We start from the raw sequence: 24211 nt of genomic DNA, 5'->3' as shown, positions 1-24211 counted from the left end.
ATGTTGCAAGCACAATAGATGCAAGCAAAATGCTTGTGTCCAACTTCAGTGTCCTCCTTGACAATTTGACCCATTAGGAGTTGGTTCTTTTCTGTGTATTATACTTTTTATTATAAACCATAAAGATAATCATTAGTTTTAAATTTAAAAGAGCTGAATCTCAAACTTCCATCCCTAGATCACTTTCTTTGTAAGGGAGGTACAAAGACTACCGTGAGTTAACCTATGCAGTGCAAAGTGTTTCTTTAACAAGGAATGTTTAATTTGCATCTTGGGAGCCACAATTCATTAGTTAAAATATACAATGTTTCCAGATCACTTCCTCGTTTTGATTAGTGTCATTACCTCAAAACTTTTTTTCCATTCTAATGTAATTAGAGGATTAAAAACGAGAAATGCACTGCAGAAGTTCTGGTTTTCCCATCTTTACAACAGTATGAACAGAAACTAAAAGTGACTATTTTTGTTGCTGAACATTGGGTTTATGCAGATCTCATAGTTCAGTATCCATCAGAAATATAACATTTCTTTGTTCTTTCATTTCAGCTGAAGGAATATGAGGCCCAGCACAGGCAGTCAGGCATCATAGACTCTACAGATTGGCCTGATGGCTCGTACCCAACATTTGACGGGTCTTCCAATTGTAATGTGAGTACCTGTCTCTATTATATCACTACCCTAACGTTACAAAACCTTTTATTGATATCCAAAAATAGCCCAACTCACCAGAATGATTTATTCAACATTGTCTTTTTGTGACATGGGATACAATGCTTCTGTCATCTCACCATCAGGAGGTCTTCAGTATTGATTGAAAATCCTCAATGTCCAAAGTCTTAAGCAAGGATTGAAAATAACTCTCTAAATATCTTCTTTTTTTGCATCCAGCTCTTCATCACTTACCATTCAAAACAAACACTACATAGGCAAAATACCCACCTGCTATAGAGAAAAATTGTTTAGAACCTTCTTAGGCAATAGGACCTCTTTATCAAACAAAGTCAACCTCCTCAACTGATGTGAATCAGTCTAGTTCCATAGACTTCCATAGAGCTCGCTGATTTACACTAGCTGAGGATCTGGCTATGACCTGAGTCCCCACTGTTTTCCATTCAAACAGCTCCAACCATCCATTTGCTAACTTCCAGCCCAGAATGTTTGCAATTTATGCCAGACCCATAAACACTAAAAGAGTTTTCCTGCCTTTTTTTTTTTTTACATCTGAGTTGTGTAGATAATGACTTTCCTTGTTTGTATGGACATCAGATAGTCTGTGTCACACAATATTGAGTAAATTAATATTTGGAAGGAAGAAATCATCATTTTTGTAGAGTTGTCTACTCCCATCTGTTTATCTAATTGAAAGTTCATAGATAAATCGTATGCCCAAACACATTTGGCAGTCCTATTCAAACTCTTTGTATCCCACATAATTAAATCATAGACCCTTGAGACTTTTTTAAAACCATGAATGGAATCTTTTAGTAAACACAGTGGGAGGTTGGCTTCTCATTGTTAGTTGCTCAGAGAAATGCTGTGTCTTCTTATTTGGAGATTTAAAAAAGGGGAACACAAAAATGGGGAAGCTAGTTAAACAGAAATTAAAAGATATAGTCCAAAAGTGAAATGCCTGTAAGTAGCATGGAAACTGTTTAAAAACACTGTAACACAGGTTAAAATGAAATGTGTACCCCAAATAAAAAAAAATAGTAAGAGGGCCAAAAAAATGCCATCATGGCTGAAAAACAAAGTAAAAGGAGTGGTTAGAGGCAAAAAAGCATCCTTTAAACATTGGAAGTTAAATCCTACTGATAAAAATAGAAAGGAGCGTAAACTCTGGCAAGTAGAGTGCAAAAAATATAATTAGGCTGGTGAAAAAGAATTTGAAGAGCAACTAGCCAAAGACTCAAAAACAAACATCAAGAAGCAGGAAGCCTGCTAAACAATCAGTGAGGCCATTGGACAATTGAGATGTTAAAGGAGCACTCAAGGAAGACAAGGCCATTGCAGGCAAACAAAATGAATTCTTTGCTTGTCTTCACTGAAAAGAATGTGAGGGAGATTCCCACACCTGAGCCATTCTTTTTAGGTGATCACCCCGCTACACACCCTCCCTCTTTAAGAAAGCTGGGGGTGGGGGGGGCTCCCTATTGCCCCAGCTTCCCTCGCAGCTGGGCTCACAGGGAATCCTGCTGCTGCCGCAGGCTCTCCACTGTCTGGAACAACCTGCTTCCCTCTTGAAGGGTTTGGGTGCACTGTAGCCTGCTCAGCTCCCATGTGGGTCTCCCTCCCTGTCTGGGTCTCCATCATGGCCTTCTCACCCTCGCGTAGATTCCCCTTCTGCTCTGGGGCCCGTCTGCCCCAGACCCTCTCCCTTCTGAGGCCTTGGTCTTCACCGCCCCCTCCCTCGGGGCAGTTGTGGACCCGGCCCGATCTTCCGGCCTCCCCCTCCTTCTCTGGGGTCCGGGCCGTTCTCCCTTGTAGCACAGGAAGCACATCCACTGCCTTCCTTTGACCACCTCAAGGCCAGCCTGGGCCCTGCGAGTCCCGTAGGGGCACTCCCTCTTCTTGTGCCCAGGCCCCTGACAGGCCCAAGTTTGGAGGCCCCTTGTTGATTTCACAGGGGGCACTCCCCCAAGTTCCTCTTTTTCCGGGTGGGGCCTCTGTGCTCCATTCCGGTAGGGACACTCCCATTTATAGTGTCCCAGTCGCCCACAGGCGAAACAGTTTTTAGGCCCCGGCACCGGCCTCCAGCCCCAGGTGGCTGGCCCCCGATGAGGTCCATGTGCCCTCCCCTGCAGCAGCTAAAGCAGTCCCACTTGGTGCTCGGCGAGTCGTGCCACCCAGGCCCTCCAGTAATAGTCCATCTTTGGTCTCCACCTTCCGTTCCTCACCATTCGTCCTTGCCCTGCCCCTTGTATCGGGTGGATCACCTATGTCTGCATTCTCCACCACTTGTGCTGGGGCGACGACTTACTGGCATGACGCCTCTTGCTGGTCATCTCGGTAATTAGCTCTTCCAGCCCGGAGTGCCTTCTGCAGGCCAGTGTCTCACCTGCCACTGTCCCCCGTGTCCCTCCCGGTCCTCAGTGCCCCTCTATGTCAGGGTCCTGCTCCCTAGCAGTAACCCACAAGCTGGGTTTCCCCATCCAGGGGAACTCCCAACCCTCTATCCCCACCCTGCCTCAGTGGCTACTGCCAGTCACTATCTAGCCCCCGCTCACTGGGGCAGACTGCAATCTGTAAACCACTCATCCGCAAGGGGGGTTGGACCTGCTGCCTTTGATTATCCCTGGGCTGCCCCTCTGCAGCCCAAGTACCCTTTTGTAGACCTCTAACTAGGCCTACAGCCTGGGGTTTTGCTAGACTGGAGCTCCCCAGCTCCCTCTGCCCTTCCCCAGCACTGCTCCACCCTTGGTACCCTTCTCAGCTCTGAGGCAGCCAGGCCCTTCTCTCTCAGAAAGCTAGAGAGAGAATGCTTTCCAATCTCTGGCCCTCAGCCCTCTTATAGGGCCAGCTGTGGCCTGACTGGGGCGAGGCCCTACCTGTGGCTGCTTCCCCCAATCAGCCTTTCTTTTCCCAGCTGTAGCCCTCTCCAGGGCTGTTTTAAGCCCTTCAGGGCATGATCGGGGTGATCACCCCGCTACAGGGTGTCAACATATTTGTGGACAAGGATGTTTTGGTGGATACAGTGTACTTTGTCAAAGGCTTTCTGAAAGTCTGGGTCCCTCACAAAAGGCTCTTAAGCAAAGTAAGCAGCCATGGGATAACAAGGAATGTCCTTTCATGGATCAATAACTGGTTAAAAGACAAATCAAAGGTAGGAATAAATGGTCAGTTTTCAGAATGGAGAGAAGAAAATAGTGGTGTCCGACAGGAGTCTGTGGAATCAGTGCCGTTCAACATATTCATAAATGATATGGGAAAAGGGGTAAACCCTTTGCAGATGATACAAAATTACTCAAGATAGTTAAGTCTAAAGCAGACTGTGAAGAGTTCAAACTGATCTCACTAAACTGGGTGACTGGGTAACAAAATGGCAGATGAGATTCAATGTTGATAAATGCAAAGTAATGCACATTGGAAAACATAATTCCAAGTATCCAAACAAAATGATGGGGTCTAAATTAGCTGTTACCACTCAAGAAAAAGATCTTGGAGTCATTGTGAATAGTTTTGAACTATTGTGTAGCAACAGTCAAAAAAGCTAACAGAATATTAGGAACCATTAGGGAAGGGAAAGATAAGAAGACATAAAATATCATAATGCCTTTGTATAAATCTATGGTATGCCCACACCTTGAATACTGTGTACAGTTCTGGTCACCTCATCTCAAAAAAGATACGTTAGAATTGGAAAAGGTAGAGAGAAGGGCAACAAAAAGGATTAGTGGTATGGAACAGCTTCTATATTAAAAGAGATAAAGAAGGACCTGCAGAAAAGGTCCTAGGGGTTACAGTGGGTGAGAAACTGGATATGAGTCAACAATGTGCCCTTGTTGCCAAGAAGGCTAATGGCATTTTGGGCTGTATAAGTAGGAGCATTGCCAGCAGATGGAGGGACGTGATCATTCCCCTCTATTCGGCATTGGTGAGGCCTCATCTGGAGTAGTGTGTCCAGTTTTGGGCCCCACACTACAAGAAGGATGTAGAAAAATTGGAAAGAGTCCAGCGGATGGCAACAAAAATGATTCCGGGGCTGGAGCACATGACTTATGCTGAGGGAACTGGGATTATTTAGTCTGCAGAAGAGAAGAATGAGAGGGATTTGATAGCTGCTTTCAACTACCTAAAAGGGGGTTCCAAAGAGGATGGATCTAGACTGTTCTCAGTGGTAGCAGATGACAGAACAAGGAGTAATGGTCTTAAGTTGCAGTGGGGGAGGTTTAGGTTGGATATTAGGAAGAACTTTTTCACTAGGAGGGTGGTGAAGCACTGGAATGGGTTACCTAGGGAAGTGGTGGAATCTCCTTTCTTAGAGGTTTTTAAGGTTAGGCTTGACAAAGCCCTGGCTGGGATGATTTAGTTGGGGATTGGTCCTGCTTTGAGCAGGGGGTTCGACTAGATGACCTCCTGAGGTCCCTTCCAACCCTGATATTCTATGATTCTAAGACTGGGACTTTTCATTTTGGAAAAGAGATGACCAGAAGAGAATATGATAGAGGTTTATAAAAATCTTAACTGGTGTGGAGAAAGTGAAGAATTAAGGAAGCGTTGTTTATTCCTTCACATAACACAAGAACCAGGGGTGACGCAATTAAATTAATAGGCAGCAGGTTTAAAACAAACAAAAGGAAGTACTCCTTCACAGGAAACTTGTTGCCAAAACTATAACAAGGTTCGAAAAAGAACTAGGCAAATTCATGGAGGATTAGCCAAGATGGTCACTAGCCTCTGTTTGCCAGACCCTCGGAGTGGATGAATAGCTTGATTGCCTGTTCTGTTCGTTCCCTCTGAAGCATCTGGCATTAGTCACTGTCACGAGACAGGATCTTTGGCTAGATGGACCATGGGTCTGACCCAATATGACCATGATGTTCTTATGTAAAAATATTTTTACTAGAGCAATATTTGCTTTTAAGTATTCTAAAAACTGAAAGATTCTCATCTTCAACTAGATGGGATCAGGGGAATGATAATCCTTGTTCTCTCCCTGGTATGGCAAATTTATCTGAAAACTGTGGGGCAAATTGCTCTATGTTTCTGGTAGATCATCTTCCAAGCCATTTTTGTGTCCAACTGAGGAAGTCTATCTTGATATTTCTTTGCTTTGTATTTACAGAGCAAGTAAGTCAGTATATCAGATGGAGGTATATTTCCACCTCTCTCTTCCTTTTTTATTCCCCAGTGCAGTCCATTGTTCAGTCACAGCTCCAATAGAAGGGTTATTAACAGTCATTCTTGCCTTGTGGCATCTCAAGAGGGTGTAAGAGGCTGAAATGTTACCATTTATAGTAGGAAATATGAGTTAGATTAGCTGGCTCTGTGTCCCTGGACAACGAGTCAAATTAAGCAAGGCCATGGGTTTAAATGTCTCTTTTGGGTCTCTTATTCCCAGACCCCAAAATATAAGCTTCCTATAAGATAACATAAATTCTGAACAAAAGTAAAACTGTCCCTTCCAGGCTCTGTGGCTGGCAGACTATACTTACAGCGCTCATATAACAAAGTCTGAATTGTTTTTTATTGAGGTTTGTGGCAGTCACATACATCGTCCATAACATAGCTGTCTCAGAAACTCCCTTTTCCTTTGATCCAAACTCAGCAGGTGTCTCAATTCCAAAAGCTCTCCCTTCTTAGATCCTTCAACACTGGGTGTTCCTTCGGAGAAGTCACTGGGGTCGGACATTCCTTTGAAGGTACAACTTGACTATGATAGTCCCAATGTTTTCTCCCTAATGGAGTGACCTAGCAACTTTCCCCAAAAACTGGATTCATTGTCTTTCTCTACGTGGAGAGCAGAGACATCTGCTACAGTTCTGTGTGTCATTGGTAGGTTTTAACCATCTTCCTGCTAAGTTCTGTGTGGGCCCATGTAGCCCATTTCAAAACGCCTCTGAAGATTTTTGCCCATTCTTTTAATTCTCCCCCTCCCCCAAGTGAATGCAGTGCTAGTGAAAGGCACCAATCAGGCTCTTTAATGAGTTTTAGTTAAATACTGGATAGGCTACCAAGGGAGGTTGTGAAATTCCTGTCACTGGAGGTGGTTTACTTGGTCGTGCCTCAGTGCAGGGGGCTGAACTAGATGACCTCTTGAGATCTCTTCCAGCCCTACATTTCAATGAGGCCACCCCTTTCATCGACCAAAAAGAAACTAGGGTAAAATGAGGTCAACGGCATGGGGTTGTGATCAGCGTCAAATGTGAAAGAAATTGCAAGTTGGGAAAATCAAGTAAAGAACACCAGAGTGAAAAATGTCAGATTGATAGGTCTGGAGACAAGTTTTCTATGCAGAAGTAGAGTAGACAGCAGTGATGCATGCTTCTCCAGACTGCTTTGCCAATGGGCCTCTGTTCTAGATCTGATCTGATCTAGAAGGAGCACCTTCAGTTCAGTTTCCATGCTCATTCAATGCCTATTAGGATGACAACTGATTGCTTTTGTGGTGATGGTTTTTTGATTTGGACTCTGATCTACTAGGGACTAAACTGATTCCACCAAACTCATTTAACATAGACCATCAAGCAGAGGAATTTTTAATATATTAGAATCCTTCTTTAAAAAGCCCTAACTTTTCACAACAGGGATGAAACCTCAGGATATGATTTTTAGTGAGTCACTGAAATTGGAATTTCTGGTTTTTATTAAAACTCCATGGATCTGCAGATTTAGTTGGCCTTTTTCTATTAAATCTCTGAGCCAAAGTGTTACTGAGCAGTTTTTAATGGGACTCTGTGAACTTAGATGATCAAATTTCCATCTGAACATTTTGTACCCACTAGCACTGTGACTGAGCCATGGGATCCTAAAAGTGAAAGAAAGTAGAGAAAATAAGCGTTTCCTCCAATATTTTTAGTTTTTCACTGTATTTGACAGCCCTTTGTGTATGGACAGGGTCTCTGCTTTGCTGATGATCAGTTTCAACTCTCCCATGTACTGCTCTGGAGAAACTCACATTTATGCTCTTTCACCACATCCTGCATTAGGATGGTTAATAATAACACAGACATAGAGCTGCTGCTGTTCTGAATATGGGGCCAAGAGAGCATCGCCTGCTCCCCAGATTTTAACACTGGTCTGGAGAGCACTTGGAGTCTGATAGGAGGGTATCAGGGGCTTGTGCATTAGAATTTAGAGACCCCTGCTGTGTGTGTATGTGATTTCTCTGGTTTTGGTGTATGTCTTTGACACACCAAAAGGCAGGAAACAGGACAATCTATTCAGAAATTTTGCAGGTAGATGCCCCATGCAGTTAAGGAATTTACTTCAGTTGGGTAAAAGTGAGACGTTTCAAGTTGTCCCTTTAAGTCACCATTTAATGTGGATAGTAGAAAAAGGAGATGAAAGAGCATGGTTCTTTCAGCTTTGCTGTTTCATTAAATGAACCAGGGAAACTATGGATATGAAGGATAGCGTGTGTGTATTTGTATCTTCAAAAGTCTGTTGTTTCCCTTGAATTCCAAGGGACTCTGAGCCAGGCAAGTGCTCTTTCTTGCAGGGAAGCATGTTTCTTTCAAGTGTGGTTATGATCAGAAAAGTGACTCTGTGCCAAAAAGCACCTTCTTGCTCTAACATGCAGCTACACACAGAAGCTTCTGCAGATATTAATAGCTGAGAAGAACGCATATGGTTTTTCACTGACAATTCATGCATGCATCGTGCTGGTGTGGGTCCAATTGCCAATCAACTTGCCTGGCGGAGAACATCCTCCCCAATGCTATTTGTCATCATATGGCAGTGGGAGAGACTTGGCATATGTGGCAAGAGGTGTGAGAGAGAAGCAGATCGCAATGTTGTTCCCCTAGTCCCTCCTACTCTTTCCCAAATGTTTGAGGAAAAATGTACCTGCTCCTTAAATCCCGTCGGGGATGCTCTTAAGTGGCTTCACTAAGGCCCCTATGCTGCACAAGCAGGGGTGGCCAACCTGTAGCTCTGGAGCCACATGTGGGTCTTCAGAAGTTAGTATGTGGCTCCTTGTATAGACACCAATCCTGGGCTGGAGCTACAGGCGCCATCTTTCCAATGTGCCAGGGGGTGCTCACTGCTCAACCCCTGGCTTTGCCACAGGACCTGGCCCCGCTCCACACCTTCCCGCCCCTTCCCCTGAGCCTGCCATGCCCTCGCTCCTTCCCCTTCTCCCCCAGAGCTTCCTGCGTGCCACGAAACAGCTGATAGGGAGGTGCAGGCATGGAGGGGGAGGTGCTGATTGGTGGGGCTGCTGGTGGGTGGGAGGTGCTGGGAGCTGGGGAGGGGGGACTGATGGGGGGCTGCTGACGTATTACTGTGGCTCTTTGGCAATGTACATTGGTAAATTCTGGCTCCTTCTCAGGCTCAGGTTGGCCACCCCTCATATCATGCAAAGCGTGGAAAAATAAGAACAAACGAGCAGTGTGTGCTCAGGCAGGGAGTCAGTTGTCTGCCCATGTAGCTGCATTAGGAAAGTGCCCTGCCCCACAACCCCCCACGTTAATGGTTTACTGAGCTGAGTAATGAGGGATTTTTTTTCATTTTACTACATTTTTAATGGGGCCTGAAGAGACCCTGTTGCCTGTTCTTGGGTCCCCACACCCTCCTTACCCTCTAGGGAAGATGATGATCCACTGGTAGCTGCCTGGGGCAGAGTGGTGGGCAATCTCCTGAAGAGTATTCCATTGTTAGTATGTCTGGGTAGGAGTGCTCCCCACGGAAGGCATCCAAGCATCTTGAGATAAAGGTAGAATTAGGAGAGAGTTCCAGGAAACTAAGATGGGAGATCCTGAGTGGAGGGAGGATGTTGGAGGGAGACCTAGAGGGATGGGAGCTCTGAGTTACAGCACTACAGACTTTGAAGTTAGTTTTGCCTTGCAACACAGAACTAGAGGAGCAGTGCTACAGAGAGAGATTTGAAGGCTTAAACAAAAATTGGTTGGTTGATTATTGATTTTCTTTTTCCTCCCAGCCCATATCATTTGCATTTGCCTAACAACAAACTGAGAGAGACAAGGTAGGCGAGATAATAGATGTTACTGGACCACCTTCCATTTGTGGAAGGTACAAGCTTTCAAGCTTCACATAGCTCTTCTACAGGTCTGGGGAAGGTAACTAGAGTGTCTGAACTAAATATAAGTTGTGACAGATGGTTAAACATAAGGGGTTCCCACATGCTACAGGAGACCACTGAAAACAAAATGGGCAATGAAGGGTTAGTAGAAAACTAGTGTATGTTACAACTTGTTGTAATGAACCATAAAACCAGTGTTTCTGTTGAGTCTATGGTTTTTAGTGTCTAGCAAAGTTTTGAATTTAAGTTCCCAGGCTTTTGAAAGTGTTGTGCAGATTTCCTTTGAGGATGAGGATTGAGAGGTCAAATATGGAGTAATCACTTTGTGAAAAGTGTTCACCTGCAGGTAATAGAACGGTTTTGGTTTTTGTCATTGTTCTTTGTGAGTTCATTCGAGAGCATAGAGATTGTCTGATTTCACCCACAAAGTTGTTGTTGGGGCATCTGATGCACTGAATGGGGTACACCACACGTTGTGTTAGTCATGTTTAGGACCCAGGAATCTTGAAAGATGTGTTGGGGGGGTATTGATCATCAGTGGAGAGATGTCTTCAGGTTGTGCATCTATTGTTCTCGCAGGGTGTGGTGCCACTTTGAGCTGGTATGTCCTGGCCTGTGGGGGGAGCTTCCTTCTGACAACGAGGTTGGTGAGGTTGGGGGTTTGTTCAAAGGTCAGAAGAGGGGCTTTGGGAAATATTTCTTTCGGGGTGTGGTCCCCATGAATATAGGTTGTAATTGAACAGAAGAACAGCCATACTGGGTCAGACCAATGGTCCATCTAGCCCAGTATCCTGTCTTCAACAGTAGTCAGTGCCAGGTTCTTCAGAGGAAATGAACAGAACTGACAATCATTGAGTAATCCATCCCCTGTCATCCACTCCCAGATTCTGGCAATCAGAGGCTAGGGACACCCAGAGCATGGGATTGCATCCGTGACCATCTTGGCTAATAGCCATTGATGAGCCTATCCTCCAGGAACTTATCTAATTCTTTTTTTAAACTCTGTTCAAAAAAGACATCTTAGTCGGCTCTTTTCCAAGATGAACAGTTCCAGTCTTTTTAGTCTCTCCTCATATGGAAGCTGTTCCATACCCTTAATCATTTTTGTTGCCCTTCTCTGTACTTTTTCCAATTCTAATAAAGCTTTTCTGAGATGGGGTGACTAGAACTGAGATGGCATACTATGGATTTGTATAGTGGCATTATGATATTTTCTGTCTTATTATCTAACCTTTTCTTAATGGTCCTAACATTCTGTTAGCATTTTTGACTGCTGCTGCACATTGAGTGGATGTTTTCAAAGAACTACCCACAATGACTCCAAGATCTTTCTTGGGTGGTAACAGCAAATTTAGACCCCATCATTTTGTTTGGATATTTGGAATTATGTTTTCCAGTGTGCATTACTTTGCATTTATCAACATTGCATTCCATCTTCCATTTTGTTGCGCAGTCACCCAGTTTTGTGAGATCCCTTTGTAACTCTTCTCAGTCTGCTTTGGACTTAGAAAATTACTCAAGATAGTTATCATCTACAAATTTTGCCACCTCACTGTTTCTCCCTTTTTCCAGATCATGTATGAATATGTTGAACAGTACAGACCCCTGGAGAACACTGCTATTTGCCTCTCTCCATTGTGAAAACTGACCATTTATTCATACCCTTTGTTTCCGGTCTTTTAACCAGTTCCTGATCCATGAGAGGACCTTCTGTCTTGTTTGCTTTCCCAAATAGGGTATCATCAATCAGCAAAGGGCAGGAGTGTCATCTCTCTTGTGTCTGAAGAGAGGCTGCCTTCTGTTGTTTCCACGTTGTTAATAGTAAGGTTGTTTGTTTTTTAAAATTTGCTAAGCCAGTAGCTGACTTGGTTCTCTGCCAGGTTTGTGCAGTTTACCTTTTAATCTCATTACTCCATGACCAGTTTGTTTTTCAGGAAGTATATCTATTACTCACTTGTATAGGAAGCCAATATCCCTGCTCTATGGGAATAGTTGCTGTCTTTTTGGTTAGATAGGGCACCTAGAGTGTAGAATTTCTAATTATTTTACTTAAATATATCTTAATATTTTGATTTCATGTCTCTTCTGGAATAAAGGCTGGTCTCATTAACTCTCTAGACATGCTCTCACTGCCTCTTGCCAAGTGTTAAGACATAAAGCAGGTGCAGATTACAAACAAGACCCTCTCTGGATTTTAAATAAGTGCTTATTTGTCCTCTCCTAGGAGTTGGAAAGTCTGGGGAAGAAAAGGGAAGGTTTCACGACCACATTGCTTTCTTTTGTATGCTAACTGATGTGACTTCTGTGCTCTGCAAAGATACTGGCCTATTTCATAAATCTGGAGACTGAAATCTTCTGCTCATCCAAAGTGGGAGTACAGCATGGAGATAGCCGTGCATAGCTCCCTACCCTGCTCTACAAATGTACCTCAACCCTTACTTGAAAGAACCATCATCAGTAAGATGAGATGGCATAATTCCCTCTCCATGCACCTCTACTGAGACTGCTAACTGGTACCAGTTGTCATGATCTGTTCTTTTTTTGTTTGTTTTGTGTGGGTTTTAGGGAGAGAGTATTATGACAGAAAGTGTGCCCACCACAATATACCCACTAGGCCAGAGACCACTAATAAACATCACTGACATTTTCTTTAGGTATAAGTTAAATTAAGTCATAATTATCATTGGCTGAATTGTTTGTACTTTGTTTCAACTTTGATCAAGAAAGAGCTGGCTGCTATCCAGAAATCTGATTTGCTAGCACAGACTCAAAATGGTATTATATGGTTTCGTTTGAAGAGAGTTCCTCTTTTAACCATGCCGTGCTCCTGTAGCTTCCCATACTGCTTGGTGCCCTCGTCAGTCTCAGCAAAGAGAGCAAGGAATGAACAGGCCTAGAAAATGAACTGCTCCTTCATTCCTGCCAGGAGTGAAGCCACGTTATCAGTGGGGAAACAAGCACTACCGCTATCCCGGTTGTACCTGCCCTTTGAATAAACAGAGGACTTCACTCTCCAGGGCTGTCAACTCAGCATCTTTCACCAGCACTAAATTAACCCACCCACTTATTTTCTTTGTAAAGCGTGTCAGCAGATCGGGACTAACTCCTGAGGTATATAATGCAAATCACCATCTACTGCTTAGAAAAGCTTCCTACTTGATTTCTGCTGTTATCCATCTTATGCTAATACATTTCTTAATAAGAGGAAATAGAGTCCCCACAGAAAATAGTTCCAGTGAGTACCAAAGGTGCTTTTACTGTTTTCATTCTTTATAATTTTTCACAAAGGACGGGTTTCATTTTACTACATAGCTTAATGGGCCTAAGATTTAAAAGAATGTGAAGCATTGATTTTTGCATCTGGCCACAGCCAGAGACAGGATACTGAACTAGTTGAACCACAGGGCTGATCCACTATGGCAATTCCTATGTACCTTTGTCCAATTTATAATTAAATAACTATTTAAAGAGGTTCTAAAATGTTAAATCAGGAATTATGCATGCACCTGCCCCCCTTTTATAAAACTGTTGGGAATAAAACATGGTTAAATAAAAGTCTACTGTTAGAATTGGTTCTTAGCATTACAGTTACTATTATATTGGTTGATAAAATATAAAGAAGTTGAAAAATTCCAGTATAATTTCTTTAAAACCAATTCTGTCCCAAAATCTAAGAAAAATGACAGTAAATCTGTAATGCTGCACTATGTAACAGAATTGTAATGATTAAGGCTGCTGATACTTTCCAAATGTAGCAATTCTTTAAAAATCTCTACTGATTTTAGTCTTGTTACAGGTGGATTCCTGAAACCTTCAACCAGTTGTTCAAGTTGTTATTGCTAATAATCTGAGACTCTATATTATAGTAACCAGGAAAAAAGCCCAGCTCTTTATGTTGTAATATAGTCAGTTGAACTAATTGGAAGTAAATTAAAAGCCAGTGAATTTCACAATCTGTATTTATCATTAGCCAAGGAGAGAATATGAGGAATATTTATCATTTGTGATTATTTCAGTCACTACAGTGTACAAGGTGATACTGACTATATATAGATTGATAGCTTTAACATTTTTGAAAAATTATTTCGTCCTAGAAAGTATGAACTTTCAGGCCTTAGAACTAGCATATCTTTGTCTCTAACAAATGGAGACTTCTAAGTTTATGCAAGAAGTTTTTCTCCATGAAAAGCTGGAGGGTGGAAGTGGATGTGTGTGTTGTACTGTTTCTTGAGGCGCTTATGGTCCCTCAAGGGCTTGCATGATCTTTGAAGTAGTGGAAGGAAGCTGGTTGCTGAGCATGCTTTTGGATGAATGAAGAGCTTTTTGTTTTTACACTGTACTGTATTTAGTCCTGTTTCAACACAGGTTTATCAGTTCCAGCATGCACTGATGTGATTTAATGTCTCTGCACCTCCTTATAATATTGGCAATGCTTAGAAATAGTTATAACAAAGAAAAAATCCGTAATTGTCAAGACTAGCTTTATAGTCATAGCACTGAATTCCCAGGTTACATGTAGAACATAGGACCTCATCCTATAAGGTGCTGAATGCCCTCATCTCCCACTGACATCACAGGCTCAGCAGCTCACAATTAGGTCCTAGTGAGGTTGGCTAAAGAACTACAGCATAACAAAAGACCTGACCTTTCCCCAAACATATGGCCAACTTTATTGCCCCACGGGTGTAGTAACCTACGGGAACATTAACAAGAGAAACACAAATCAGCATTTTAGGTTCCAGTGAGCAATTCAGTGTTTAAAAGTTGTATGAGTACTGTGTGGTGGTGATGATATAGCAGGAGTTAGTCAAAGATTTGTTAATACTTGGCTTTTAAAAACTGTTATTTTTTCCCTTTCAGTCTGAAATTTTCCAGAGCATTTCTAAAACGTACAAGAGATGCCTATTTGGGTGTAGGGTTAAAAATAAAACTTAATCAGTTTTTTTGCCATTACAGATCACCATGGGGGCCATCTCCATGCTGTGATCAGAAACTGTCTCGCTGTTTGTAGGTTTAATCACCATTGTGGCTTGTAGGGCTCTAGTGTTTCCCTGACGATTGTTACAAGGAATTCTTATTTTCTAACAACCAGCTTATGCTAAACTATTGACTATGAGGGATCTCAGCTGATGGGTAGCTCAGCAAAACTCCCATTGACTTTCAACAGGAGTTGTACATGCTTACGCTAGTGCTGAATTTGGCCCTATATAATTAATTTGTAAGAAGTCTAAGAAAAACATCCCTGTTAATATTGCTAAAAATAAAAAGGCTTAGAAGCCTTCAGGCAACAACTGTATTTAAACATAGTGGTAGCCAGCACAGTTCTGATCATGTGGACAAGGGCATGCTGTCTTAATTTACTACAAGATATTAGGCAGTTATATGGAGGGGGAGGCTTCATTAATATTTCCTCCTCCAGGCTCACATGTTACCTTGTTCTTTCTATACTTTTCCCCATCTGGCAGCTGCCTAATTCCCCTACTTTCTATTCAGCTGGTTAACAGTTCTTTCTATGGAATATGCCATCCTCCATGTATGAATCAGCCAGCAGGAGATGCTGTAAATGTAATGTGGTTTCCTTCTCCCCACGCTGTCCCTTTGAAGACTAAGCATGTTACTTCTGGAACAAAGTCTTGCTCAGCTCAGGAATCAAGAGTTTCAAAATCCATGTGTTTCATTCCCCCACTTGGCAGGCCCGTGCTGAATAATCTTTAGCTATGGTACAACAGAGAATCTTAATTGAGCTCAAGTTGATTGCCACTTGCCTCCCCTGGGATTGGCGTTTCCTTCATTTTGCTTATGATGGTGCCTTTAATCATTTTACTGTTGTAAAAATATTGTAATAACAGAATTTAAATTATTTCACCCCTCATTAGGGGTATGTGTGTTCTGCACAAATCTTACAGCAGCTTGTAGAGTTGATATACAGCATTCCCCCCAGGGCCGGCTCTGGCTTTTTTTCCTCCCCAAGCAAAAAAAAAAAACCTGCGGCGCGGCTGGAGCCAGGGTGTAGGGGGACTCCCTGCGCTGCAGATGTGTCCTGGTTAGCGGAGAGGGAGGCAGCAGGGGAAGAGAGAGAAGGGGGGCGGCCAGGGCTTCAGCGGGGCGCTCGCCACGCGGCCCCAACCGCCACGCCGCCTGCCGGAAGGGCTCCGCTCCGGTCGGCGGGGAGGGAAGGACGCGGGCTGCCCTGCTGGGCTTGCTATAGATCTGGCACCGACTGGGGCAGACGGAGTGCACAGCCCATTCCCAGCAGGGCGCTCCCCTCCTCCGCGCCGCCGCCCCCTACAGGGCGGCCAGATCAGCAAACAAACAAAAAAAACCCCCCAAAAGCGGCTGTGCTGCCCTAGGATTGGGCGGAATGCTGCCCCATAGAATCTGCCACCCCAAGCACGAGCTTGCTCGGCTGGTGCCTGGAGTCGGCCCTGATTCCCCCCTAGCATGGGTGTAAGTAGCAGTGTAGAGGTGAGGCACTACTTAGGCAAATAAAGACATGCCAGAATCTTAGGGTATGTACCCTACATGGCTCTCTATGCACCCAAGTAATGCCTCCCCCATCTACACTGCTATTTTTAGCAGTGTAGTGTCCTGCTGATGGAACCTTTTCCCACCATGGGGGAAGGCTCTGGTAGGGGAAAGGCAGCAGGGAAAAGTTCTGACAGCTCCCTGCAATGGGGAAAGGCCCCAGCAGAGGGGAGCTGTCAGACTCTTTACCTGCTGCTTCTCCCCTCCTCTCCGCCCCATGCCAGAGCCTTTCATTGCCATTTATAGCTTCACGCTACAGTGTGGACACCACCTGCTTTCCCCTGTGACATGTAGCCACATGTGTAGTGCCTGTACCCTACATACCACTGCCTATGTAGACAAGGCCTTAAAGGGGCCTCTGTTATTCTGAACCATCTTTGACATGAATTTAACTACATTTAATCACTTCACTGTTTTCACTCAAGGTTTTTATTCTAGTCCAAGAAACTGGTACTCATGGATGGTGATGTTAAGCTCCATTCATTTTTAGTAGGGCTTTGGAGCTGTGCTCCGACTCTGCTCCAGCTCCAGGCAAAAACCTGGAGCTCCACTGCTATGGAGCTGCTCCGCGCTCCAGCTCCAAACTCCGCTCCAAAGCCCTGATTTTTAGTACAGTATATTCCAAAGAATGGCGGTCTCCCCAGACCACCTCCGCCCTGCCAAAACATGCCACGCAAAAGGCTGCTAAGTCCGTACCATTGCTAGAAACACTGTTTCACATACAGTATTATTTGGGCTGATGAAAAATGTACTAGACCTTGAGGGAGAATGAGGGAGGAATTTTACTGCAACAGACATTAAATAGATGTTGATTCTGCCACTCTTACTCATTCTGAGTGGTACATTACTATGCATGTCATCCCATTAAAATTAATTAGACTAATTACCTAGTATAAGGTATTATTCAACAGGGGGAATTGTCGCAGTATCTGGCTCACGAATGGAGCAGTCAAAGATGTGTCCTAAAAAGTTATTTTAACTGAAAACCTGCAAATAGTTAACATTTTGAAACTTGCCTCAGCAACTGTTCCAGAATAGACAGATCTCCTAGGAGAATTACATTTTTTTTTATTTATTTCTACAGAAATATGACACACATTTCCCACTAATTTCAGCAGGCAATGTCATCGCCAGCTAATGTGTAATGTGTCTCTCATCTGACTAGCCATTGGTGAACTCCTTTGATTTCTTCAGAAGTAATACTGGTCCAAATTCAGCTCTGGTGTTACTGAATTTTAATGCTAGGGATAATTTGCACAATATGTTTAATTTATACGGTTTCTTTTGCTAAGTGGCAAACACATTTTTGACCCCTTATGATTTTTGTAAAGACGGGAGTAATTTTCTTCTAACCTTACAGTATGGTCCATATTAGCACATCCAAACGCTACACAATGTTATATACATAGCCTGTGCTGTGATTAGCTTTGTGAAATGTTCTTAATGAAACCTGAAACCAGGCAAAACTGAAGTTGCAAGCCCAAAACTTGGGCCAGCTTTGCCCATGCTTGAATCTGGGACAAATTTAAGGTTACCATATTCAAACATTTAAAAAAGAAGACACTCCACGGGGCCCTGGCCCCCCTGGCCCCGCCCCAACTCCGCCCCTTCCCCACCCCCGACCCCCCCCGGCCCCACCCCAACCCCACCCCCATTCCAACCCCTTCCCCAAAGTCCCTGCCCCAACTCTGCCCCCTCCTCTGAGCACCCCACATTCCCCCTCCTCCCTCCCGCTTTGATCTTGGTTGTGGGTTGCTTCCCTGCTCCCCACTCGCCCTGCAGCCCTTGCACCCCCCCCCGCTCCTGCAGCCTCTGTGCCCCCTGCTCCCCACTGGCCCTGGAGCCCCTGCACCCCCCCATCCCTGCAGCCTCTGCGCCCCCCTACCCCTGCAGCCTCTATGCCCCTGCCTCCCCTGCTCCTCCTCACCCTGCAGCCTCTGCACCCTCCCCCGCCTGCCCTGCTCTCCTGCTCACCCAGCAGCCTCTGCCTGGTGGGGGCTTCGGATGCTCAGCGGCGACCGGGGCAGCGCGGGTCCCTGCAGCCCCGGCACACGCCGCACTCCTGCCCCACGCCGCAGCCTTCTTCCTGCCACGCAGGGTGACGGGGCCGCAGAAAGGGTCCCCCAGTGGCCGGGGAGTCCCGGCCCGTGAGGGAAGCCCGAGCCGCTGGCTGGGCCCGGCCTCCCCGTGGTCCTGCAGGCTCGGCAGGGGCGCGCAGTCCGCCCGGCCTCCGGGGGCAGCAGCGGCCCCTCCGCCGCCTTCTGTGGCTGCGCCCCCTCCTTCTCCCGCCCGAGCTCACTACAATGTAGCCGGGCGGCTGGGCTGCGCTGCGGACCCGGCGGGTCCTGCTAGGGCCGGGCAGACCCTGACTTATGCTGCCTCCCTATTTCCCCGGACATGTCCGTTTTTTTGGCAGTTCCCCCCTGGTCGGGGATTTGAGCACCAAAAAGCCGGACATGTCCGAGGAAATCCGGACGTATGGTAACTCTAGACAAATTTCAAGTGAAGCTGGCCAGTGTCTCATGGAAATCTGAGAAAACTCAGCAGTTTCTCCCAAAGCTCAGAAGTTTCAGCTGAGTTTTACTTGGATTTTTGGGGTTCAAGTGAAAAGCAAAACTCAGAGGGTATGAAACTCATCAAATCGAAACCAGAAAAAGGTTCACATGATTTCTATGGATCTGAAAGGGCCCTGCTTTGCATAGGTTTGGCTTTATAGACATTGGTACTAAGATGGAGAAAGTAAAAAAGTATCCAGATGGCTAGATGGGTCATGAAAGAACAACATGTTGCACACACCAAAAGGGCCAGATTCTCGGTACTGCTCTGCTGCTTGAAACAGCAATAAGTCAAAGTGCCCTACGGAACTTTTAGTGGGCAGTAATGGGGTCCATGTGGCGTGGTAGTATGTTCAGGCTGGTGCGTTGTAGATTTACACCCAGTTTGCTGTACACTATGTCTCCGTGTGGACAAGCCCTCATATTATCTCCCAGTAAAGGTGGAGATCAGGCACGAGGCAAGAGATTTGAGCCCAACCTTGGGAGAAACAGGGAGAGAGCTCACTTTTCATGTGCACGTTCTAGTGCCTGGCGAAGCAGCATCATGATAACCTGAGCTAAACTGAGATTTTGGTCAGTAAGATTTGGGAGAGAACTTAAATGGCACTCGGGTGAGGGAAGAACATTTGAATTCCCACTTAATGATTATTAAAAAATTAGATTCTATAATTTCAAGAATAACGTTCAGGCAAGGGTTATTTTTCAGTGGGGATCTCTCTGGGGGCTTTTTGTCAAAAGAATAAAAAAACCCAAACCCCAAGCTGATAAAAGGTTTTAGATGTATTTCCTAGAGAGACAGTCTCCACTCTAGCAGTAGTGTTTGAGGGTCAGTTCTCATCCTGGCTTTGCACAGATTCTCTGTATGTTTTTTTTCTTTCACTGAAATTCCATAGACAGTAATTAAGGAACTGGAGGCCAGCAAGAGGTCAGCAAGCCTTCGTCAGTGAAAACAGGGATTGTTTGCCATGTACAACACTCCCTTTTTTCCTTGTGGTGAATAGAAGATTTGCTTAGAGCTGATGACTTATGCCTTTCTTGCAAGCTAGGCAGCTAGCAAGTAACTGAGGGAATCAGTCAGTGAGCAGAAAGCAGCTAATTGAGTCCAGCAACATGCTTTTTTTCGTCTTTACATATTAACCAGTGGAGTCGGAGCCAGTGTGATGACTGATAATGTAACTCTGGTGAAGAGGTGTCTTGTGCACAGGATACTAATCGAATATAGTACTTAAGAAGAAGTGCCTAATCCTAAATTTTAGGGTTACAAAGCTGACAGAGCAGGAGTTGAGCACTTGGGGGAATTATTTGGAACTGAGCTGTAGGCCTATAAATGCCGAAGCCGGTAAGTCATTAAGTGTGTGGATGATACGGAGAGGATGTGCCTCCTGTCTCAGAGAGAGAAAAGGCTTTTGTGATTATTCTTAGGCACCGCATAACATGCTGAGCTTTTCTTGTCTCCTCTTTTCCTTTCCCTGGGACTCTGTACTCTCTTCTGTTCTATTTTCCAGTCCCCGACTAGAGTCAGGCTTCTTGGAGGGGCAGGGGGCTGTTTTTCCCTGCCCCGATAGTAAAATGATTATATTTTTGGCGGGCGTAAGGCTTGTTTCAGAGAGAAAGGGAGAAGGGACACATGTAACCACGTCTCCCAACGCAAGAAGCAAATCTGTTTGATTTGACATAGGCTCGGAGTTCTGGAATGATTAATAAGTGGTTAATTATGGGGCACACCGTACATAGAACTTGTGTATTTGCCCCATTCTGCCCCTCAAGAATTGTCTGACTGTCCCAACACAATAGTAATTTGGACTCAAATTTGGAGATTTGTTGGGAGATTTTCTGGTTCAGTGCAGGAATAAACTATTACTAGGGCATGAAATTAATTTCAGAAGTTTGATATCTTTCCAAATGGCTTCATACAGCTTGAGTAAAACATCATGTATGTTTTTGTTTACAGAGCTGAAGCAGATAAATCAAGTAAGCTGGATTTATCTGGACATGGCCCTGATATTTCTTAAATACTTCTATTTTATTAGGAGTGGGCTAGCAAGCAATCATACATTATGTGTTTTACAAAGAATGCCTCTGAAACCCTGAAGTGATCCCAAAAATTTCCCTGCAGAGTGTTAGCTATTTCTGTTTTATATTAGTCCAATAATTCCATATACCCTCATAAATGTGAACACGCTTTATAAAGCTCTAATTCAAGCAGGGAAGTTAGGATTGTTCGCTATTATTATTTATATTCCACCTAAAATGGACTGGATAGTGTTTCATAGATCTAGAACAAGGTACATATCTTTGCCCCAAAGAACTTATGTTGACAGCATAAAAAAGTCAAATGGGGAGGAGGCAAGTGGGATGGAGGACAGTAAGTTATGGGGCTGCAGTGCTTATTTTAGTCCCTGGATTACTTTTTTTTAAACAATTACTTTTAAAATTGTTCTAATTTTGGTTTAAGGGATTGTGGGAAAATATGGTTTTTGAGAATAGCTATTGAAGGACGAAGGGGAGGTTGTGTGGGGTACAGAATCAAGGAGGACATTCTGGGCATAGAGCACGGCAAAGGTGGTGGCACAGTTAGGGTTTCAAGAACATTTTCACAGTCTTATGGTCACACTCTCTCTCAGAGAAAGAGCTGAGGCTGCAGCTACAGCTTGGAGTTATACTTTTCCAGTCATTCAATACATGATTGTTGCAGTTCTCTGTATGCAGTCCTTGGTATTTACAGATGCTGTTAATTTAATTCCAGTTTCCCTGTAGCCCTTCGTGCGGTTGTGTTCTCCAATAGAGTTCTCCAAACTGGCCCAATTTCTTCACTATTAGAACATTGCAGATGTGTCAAAGATGCACTTGTTCCAAAAGAAGCTGGGAAAGGAGACTCCGCCCAAGCATAAGTGCCAAATAGGCCCCATAGGCTTTGCTCTGTTCCACTGGCAGCAGAATGGCGCACTGTCTCTTTAAAGCATGTATCATTTTTTGTATTGGCTTGGTCAATTTGTTATGGTTTAAAACTGTGGAGCCAGCTGTCTGCAATCTGATGTAATGTTGCCATGGAAACTAGAAATGAAACACTTAAGCATTCACCACAGAATTACTACATACAGCATTAGCCAAAATAATTAAAAGTTGAGCCATATGGGCTTTTGGATGGAAAAAATTTGAAGCAGCAAGGATGGAAATTAGGTTGTTCCTATTTACAGTACTGTAAATCCATTTGGTTTCCCTTTCGAATATTCAGGAAGGTCTCTTAATAAGGCTACTTAAGAGTCAGGGTATTATGCATATTAGATGCTTCTATTTGCTGTACAGAAAGGGTTAACTGTGCTGAAATTTAGTGTAATAGGATAGCCTTATATGTGTAGCAATAAAACATTTATAGACTCACTGCACTGTAAGCGCCCTCTGACCTCTGAGTGGGACACCTACCATGTTGACTGCTATAAAGTGCCCTTTCTGATTGCTAGCCTTGATTGCTGTGGGACCTTTCCCCTGCAGGAAGCCATTGATTGTAACGTAGATTTCCTTCGTCACCTATAAAATTGTTCCACCTCAGGGCAACACTTTGCAAAGGTCAGGGCCGGCTCTGGCGTTTTTGCCGCCCCAAGCAGCAAAAAAAAAAAAAAAAAAGAAAAGCCGCAATCGCAAGCGGCAGCAGTTCTACCGCTGCTTCATTCTACGGCGGCAGGTCCTTCGCTTCAAGAGGGAGTGACGGCCCCGCCGCCGAATTGCCGCCGAATGGCCAGACATGCCGCCCCCCTCTGCATTGGCCACCCCAGGCACCTGCTTGCTATGCTGGTGCCTGGAGCCAGCCCTAGCAAAGGTCTCCCCTGAATAGCCAGAGATTATGCCTGTACTTTTGTATTGTTACAATACGTTGAAAGACTTAAGAAGATTTTGATAGCAACTTTGATAGCAAGCAGCATTGAAAAAGCCTACAGGAGAACGGTTGCTAGAGCTGGGTGGGAAATGGTTTTCCCAGCCTGTGAGAAATTTTGAGACTTGGAACATTTTTTCCCATCCTAAATTGGGATGAAAAGTTGAAATGTTGAAAAATGTTGTGAACCAAAAAAAAAAAAGAGAAAATAAGAGGATAAGATCAATCAAAACATTTTATTTTGATCATTTTGACACATTTGGTTCCAATTTTGACCTTTTTTATTTTTTTCACATTTTTAAATTATAAATGAATTTACATTTCAAAATGAAAAGCCATTTCAAACCAAAAAATGGAACTTTTTGTTCAGAAAACACCAAAATGTCCTGTTTCAATAATTTCAAAACTTTTTTCAAAATTGCTTTCAAAATGGAAAATCTGTCAAACCCAATCCTTTTCCATAACAATTTGTTTCAAAGAATCAGCATTTTCCAACAAAAAAGTTATTAACTGAAAAAAATCCAGACCAGCTCTTGTGACTACCACTTGTAATGACAGATGCGTAAGGCCTAATCTATAAGATATTAAGTCTTTCTCCCCTACAAAAAAAATATATATTCTGTGCCACACACTCTCCTGCTTGGTAGGAAAGTTCTGCTGGTCAGACTCTGCTGTTGCTTTTAATCAAACAAATATCCCTCAATCTGCTGGCAATGCTCCTACTAATACAGCCCAATATGCTGCTGGCCTTCTTGACAACAAGGGCACACTGCTGACTCATATCCAGCTTCTTGTAATCCCCAGGTCCTTTTCTGCAGAAATGCTGCTTAGGCAGTTGGTCCCCAGCCTGTAGTGGTGCACGGGATTCTTCCTTCCTAAGTGCAGGACTCTGCACTTGTCCTTGTTGAACCTCATCAGATTTCTTTTGGCCCAATCCTCCAATTTGTCTAGATCACTCTGGACCCTATCCCTACCCTCCAGCTATCTACCTCTCCCCGCAGCTTAGGATCATCTGCAAACTTGCTGAGGGTGCAATTCATCCCATCATCCAGATCATTAATAAAAATGTTGAACAAAACTGGCCCCAGGACCGACGCCTGGGGCTCTCCACTTGATACCGGCTGCCAACTAGACATTGAGCCGTTGATCACTACCCGTTGAGCCCGACAATCTAGCCAGCTTTCTATCCATATTATAGTCCATTCATCCAATCCATACTTCTTTAACTTGCTGGCAGGGCTGGCTCCAGCTTTTTTGCCGCCCCAAGCAGCGAAAAAAAAGAAAAAAAAGAAAAACCCAATTGAGCTGCCACCGAAGTGCTGCCGAAGAGGAGGAGAGAGAGTGAAGGGCCCACCGCCGAATTCTGAGGTGGAGTGATTGAGCTGCCGCTGAATTGCCGCCACAGACCACAGAAATGCCACCCCAATAACGGACGGAGTGACGCCGCTTTCTATTGGCCACCCCAGGCACCTGCTTCCTTCTCTGGTGCCTGGAGCTGGCCCTGCTTGCCGGCAAGAATACTGTGGGAGACCGTATCAAAAGCTTTGCTAAAGTCAAGAT

At 44.3% G+C, this 24211-nt stretch overlaps 1 protein-coding gene across 5 annotated transcripts in view; it reads left to right on the top strand.

The window, feature by feature from the left end:
* Positions 1-24211, top strand: part of LOC117874857 (SAM and SH3 domain-containing protein 1-like) — an 814380-nt gene that overhangs the window by 739066 nt on the left and 51103 nt on the right. For 3 of the 5 annotated variants that reach the window (XM_034765451.1, XM_034765454.1, XM_034765453.1), the window contains exon 8: positions 547-648. In XM_034765451.1, coding sequence (XP_034621342.1) covers positions 547-648 — 102 coding nt within the window. Of the gene's footprint in view, positions 1-546; positions 649-19800; positions 20120-24211 lie in introns of those variants that run through there. The other 2 variants (XM_034765457.1, XM_034765458.1) reach the window with 2 other exon arrangements.

Source organism: Trachemys scripta, chromosome 3 (assembly GCF_013100865.1).
Source record: "Trachemys scripta elegans isolate TJP31775 chromosome 3, CAS_Tse_1.0, whole genome shotgun sequence".
NCBI lineage: Eukaryota > Metazoa > Chordata > Testudines > Emydidae > Trachemys > Trachemys scripta.
The sequence above is the reverse complement of the archived record's forward strand: the minus strand, read 5'-3'. Positions and strand labels throughout refer to the sequence as shown.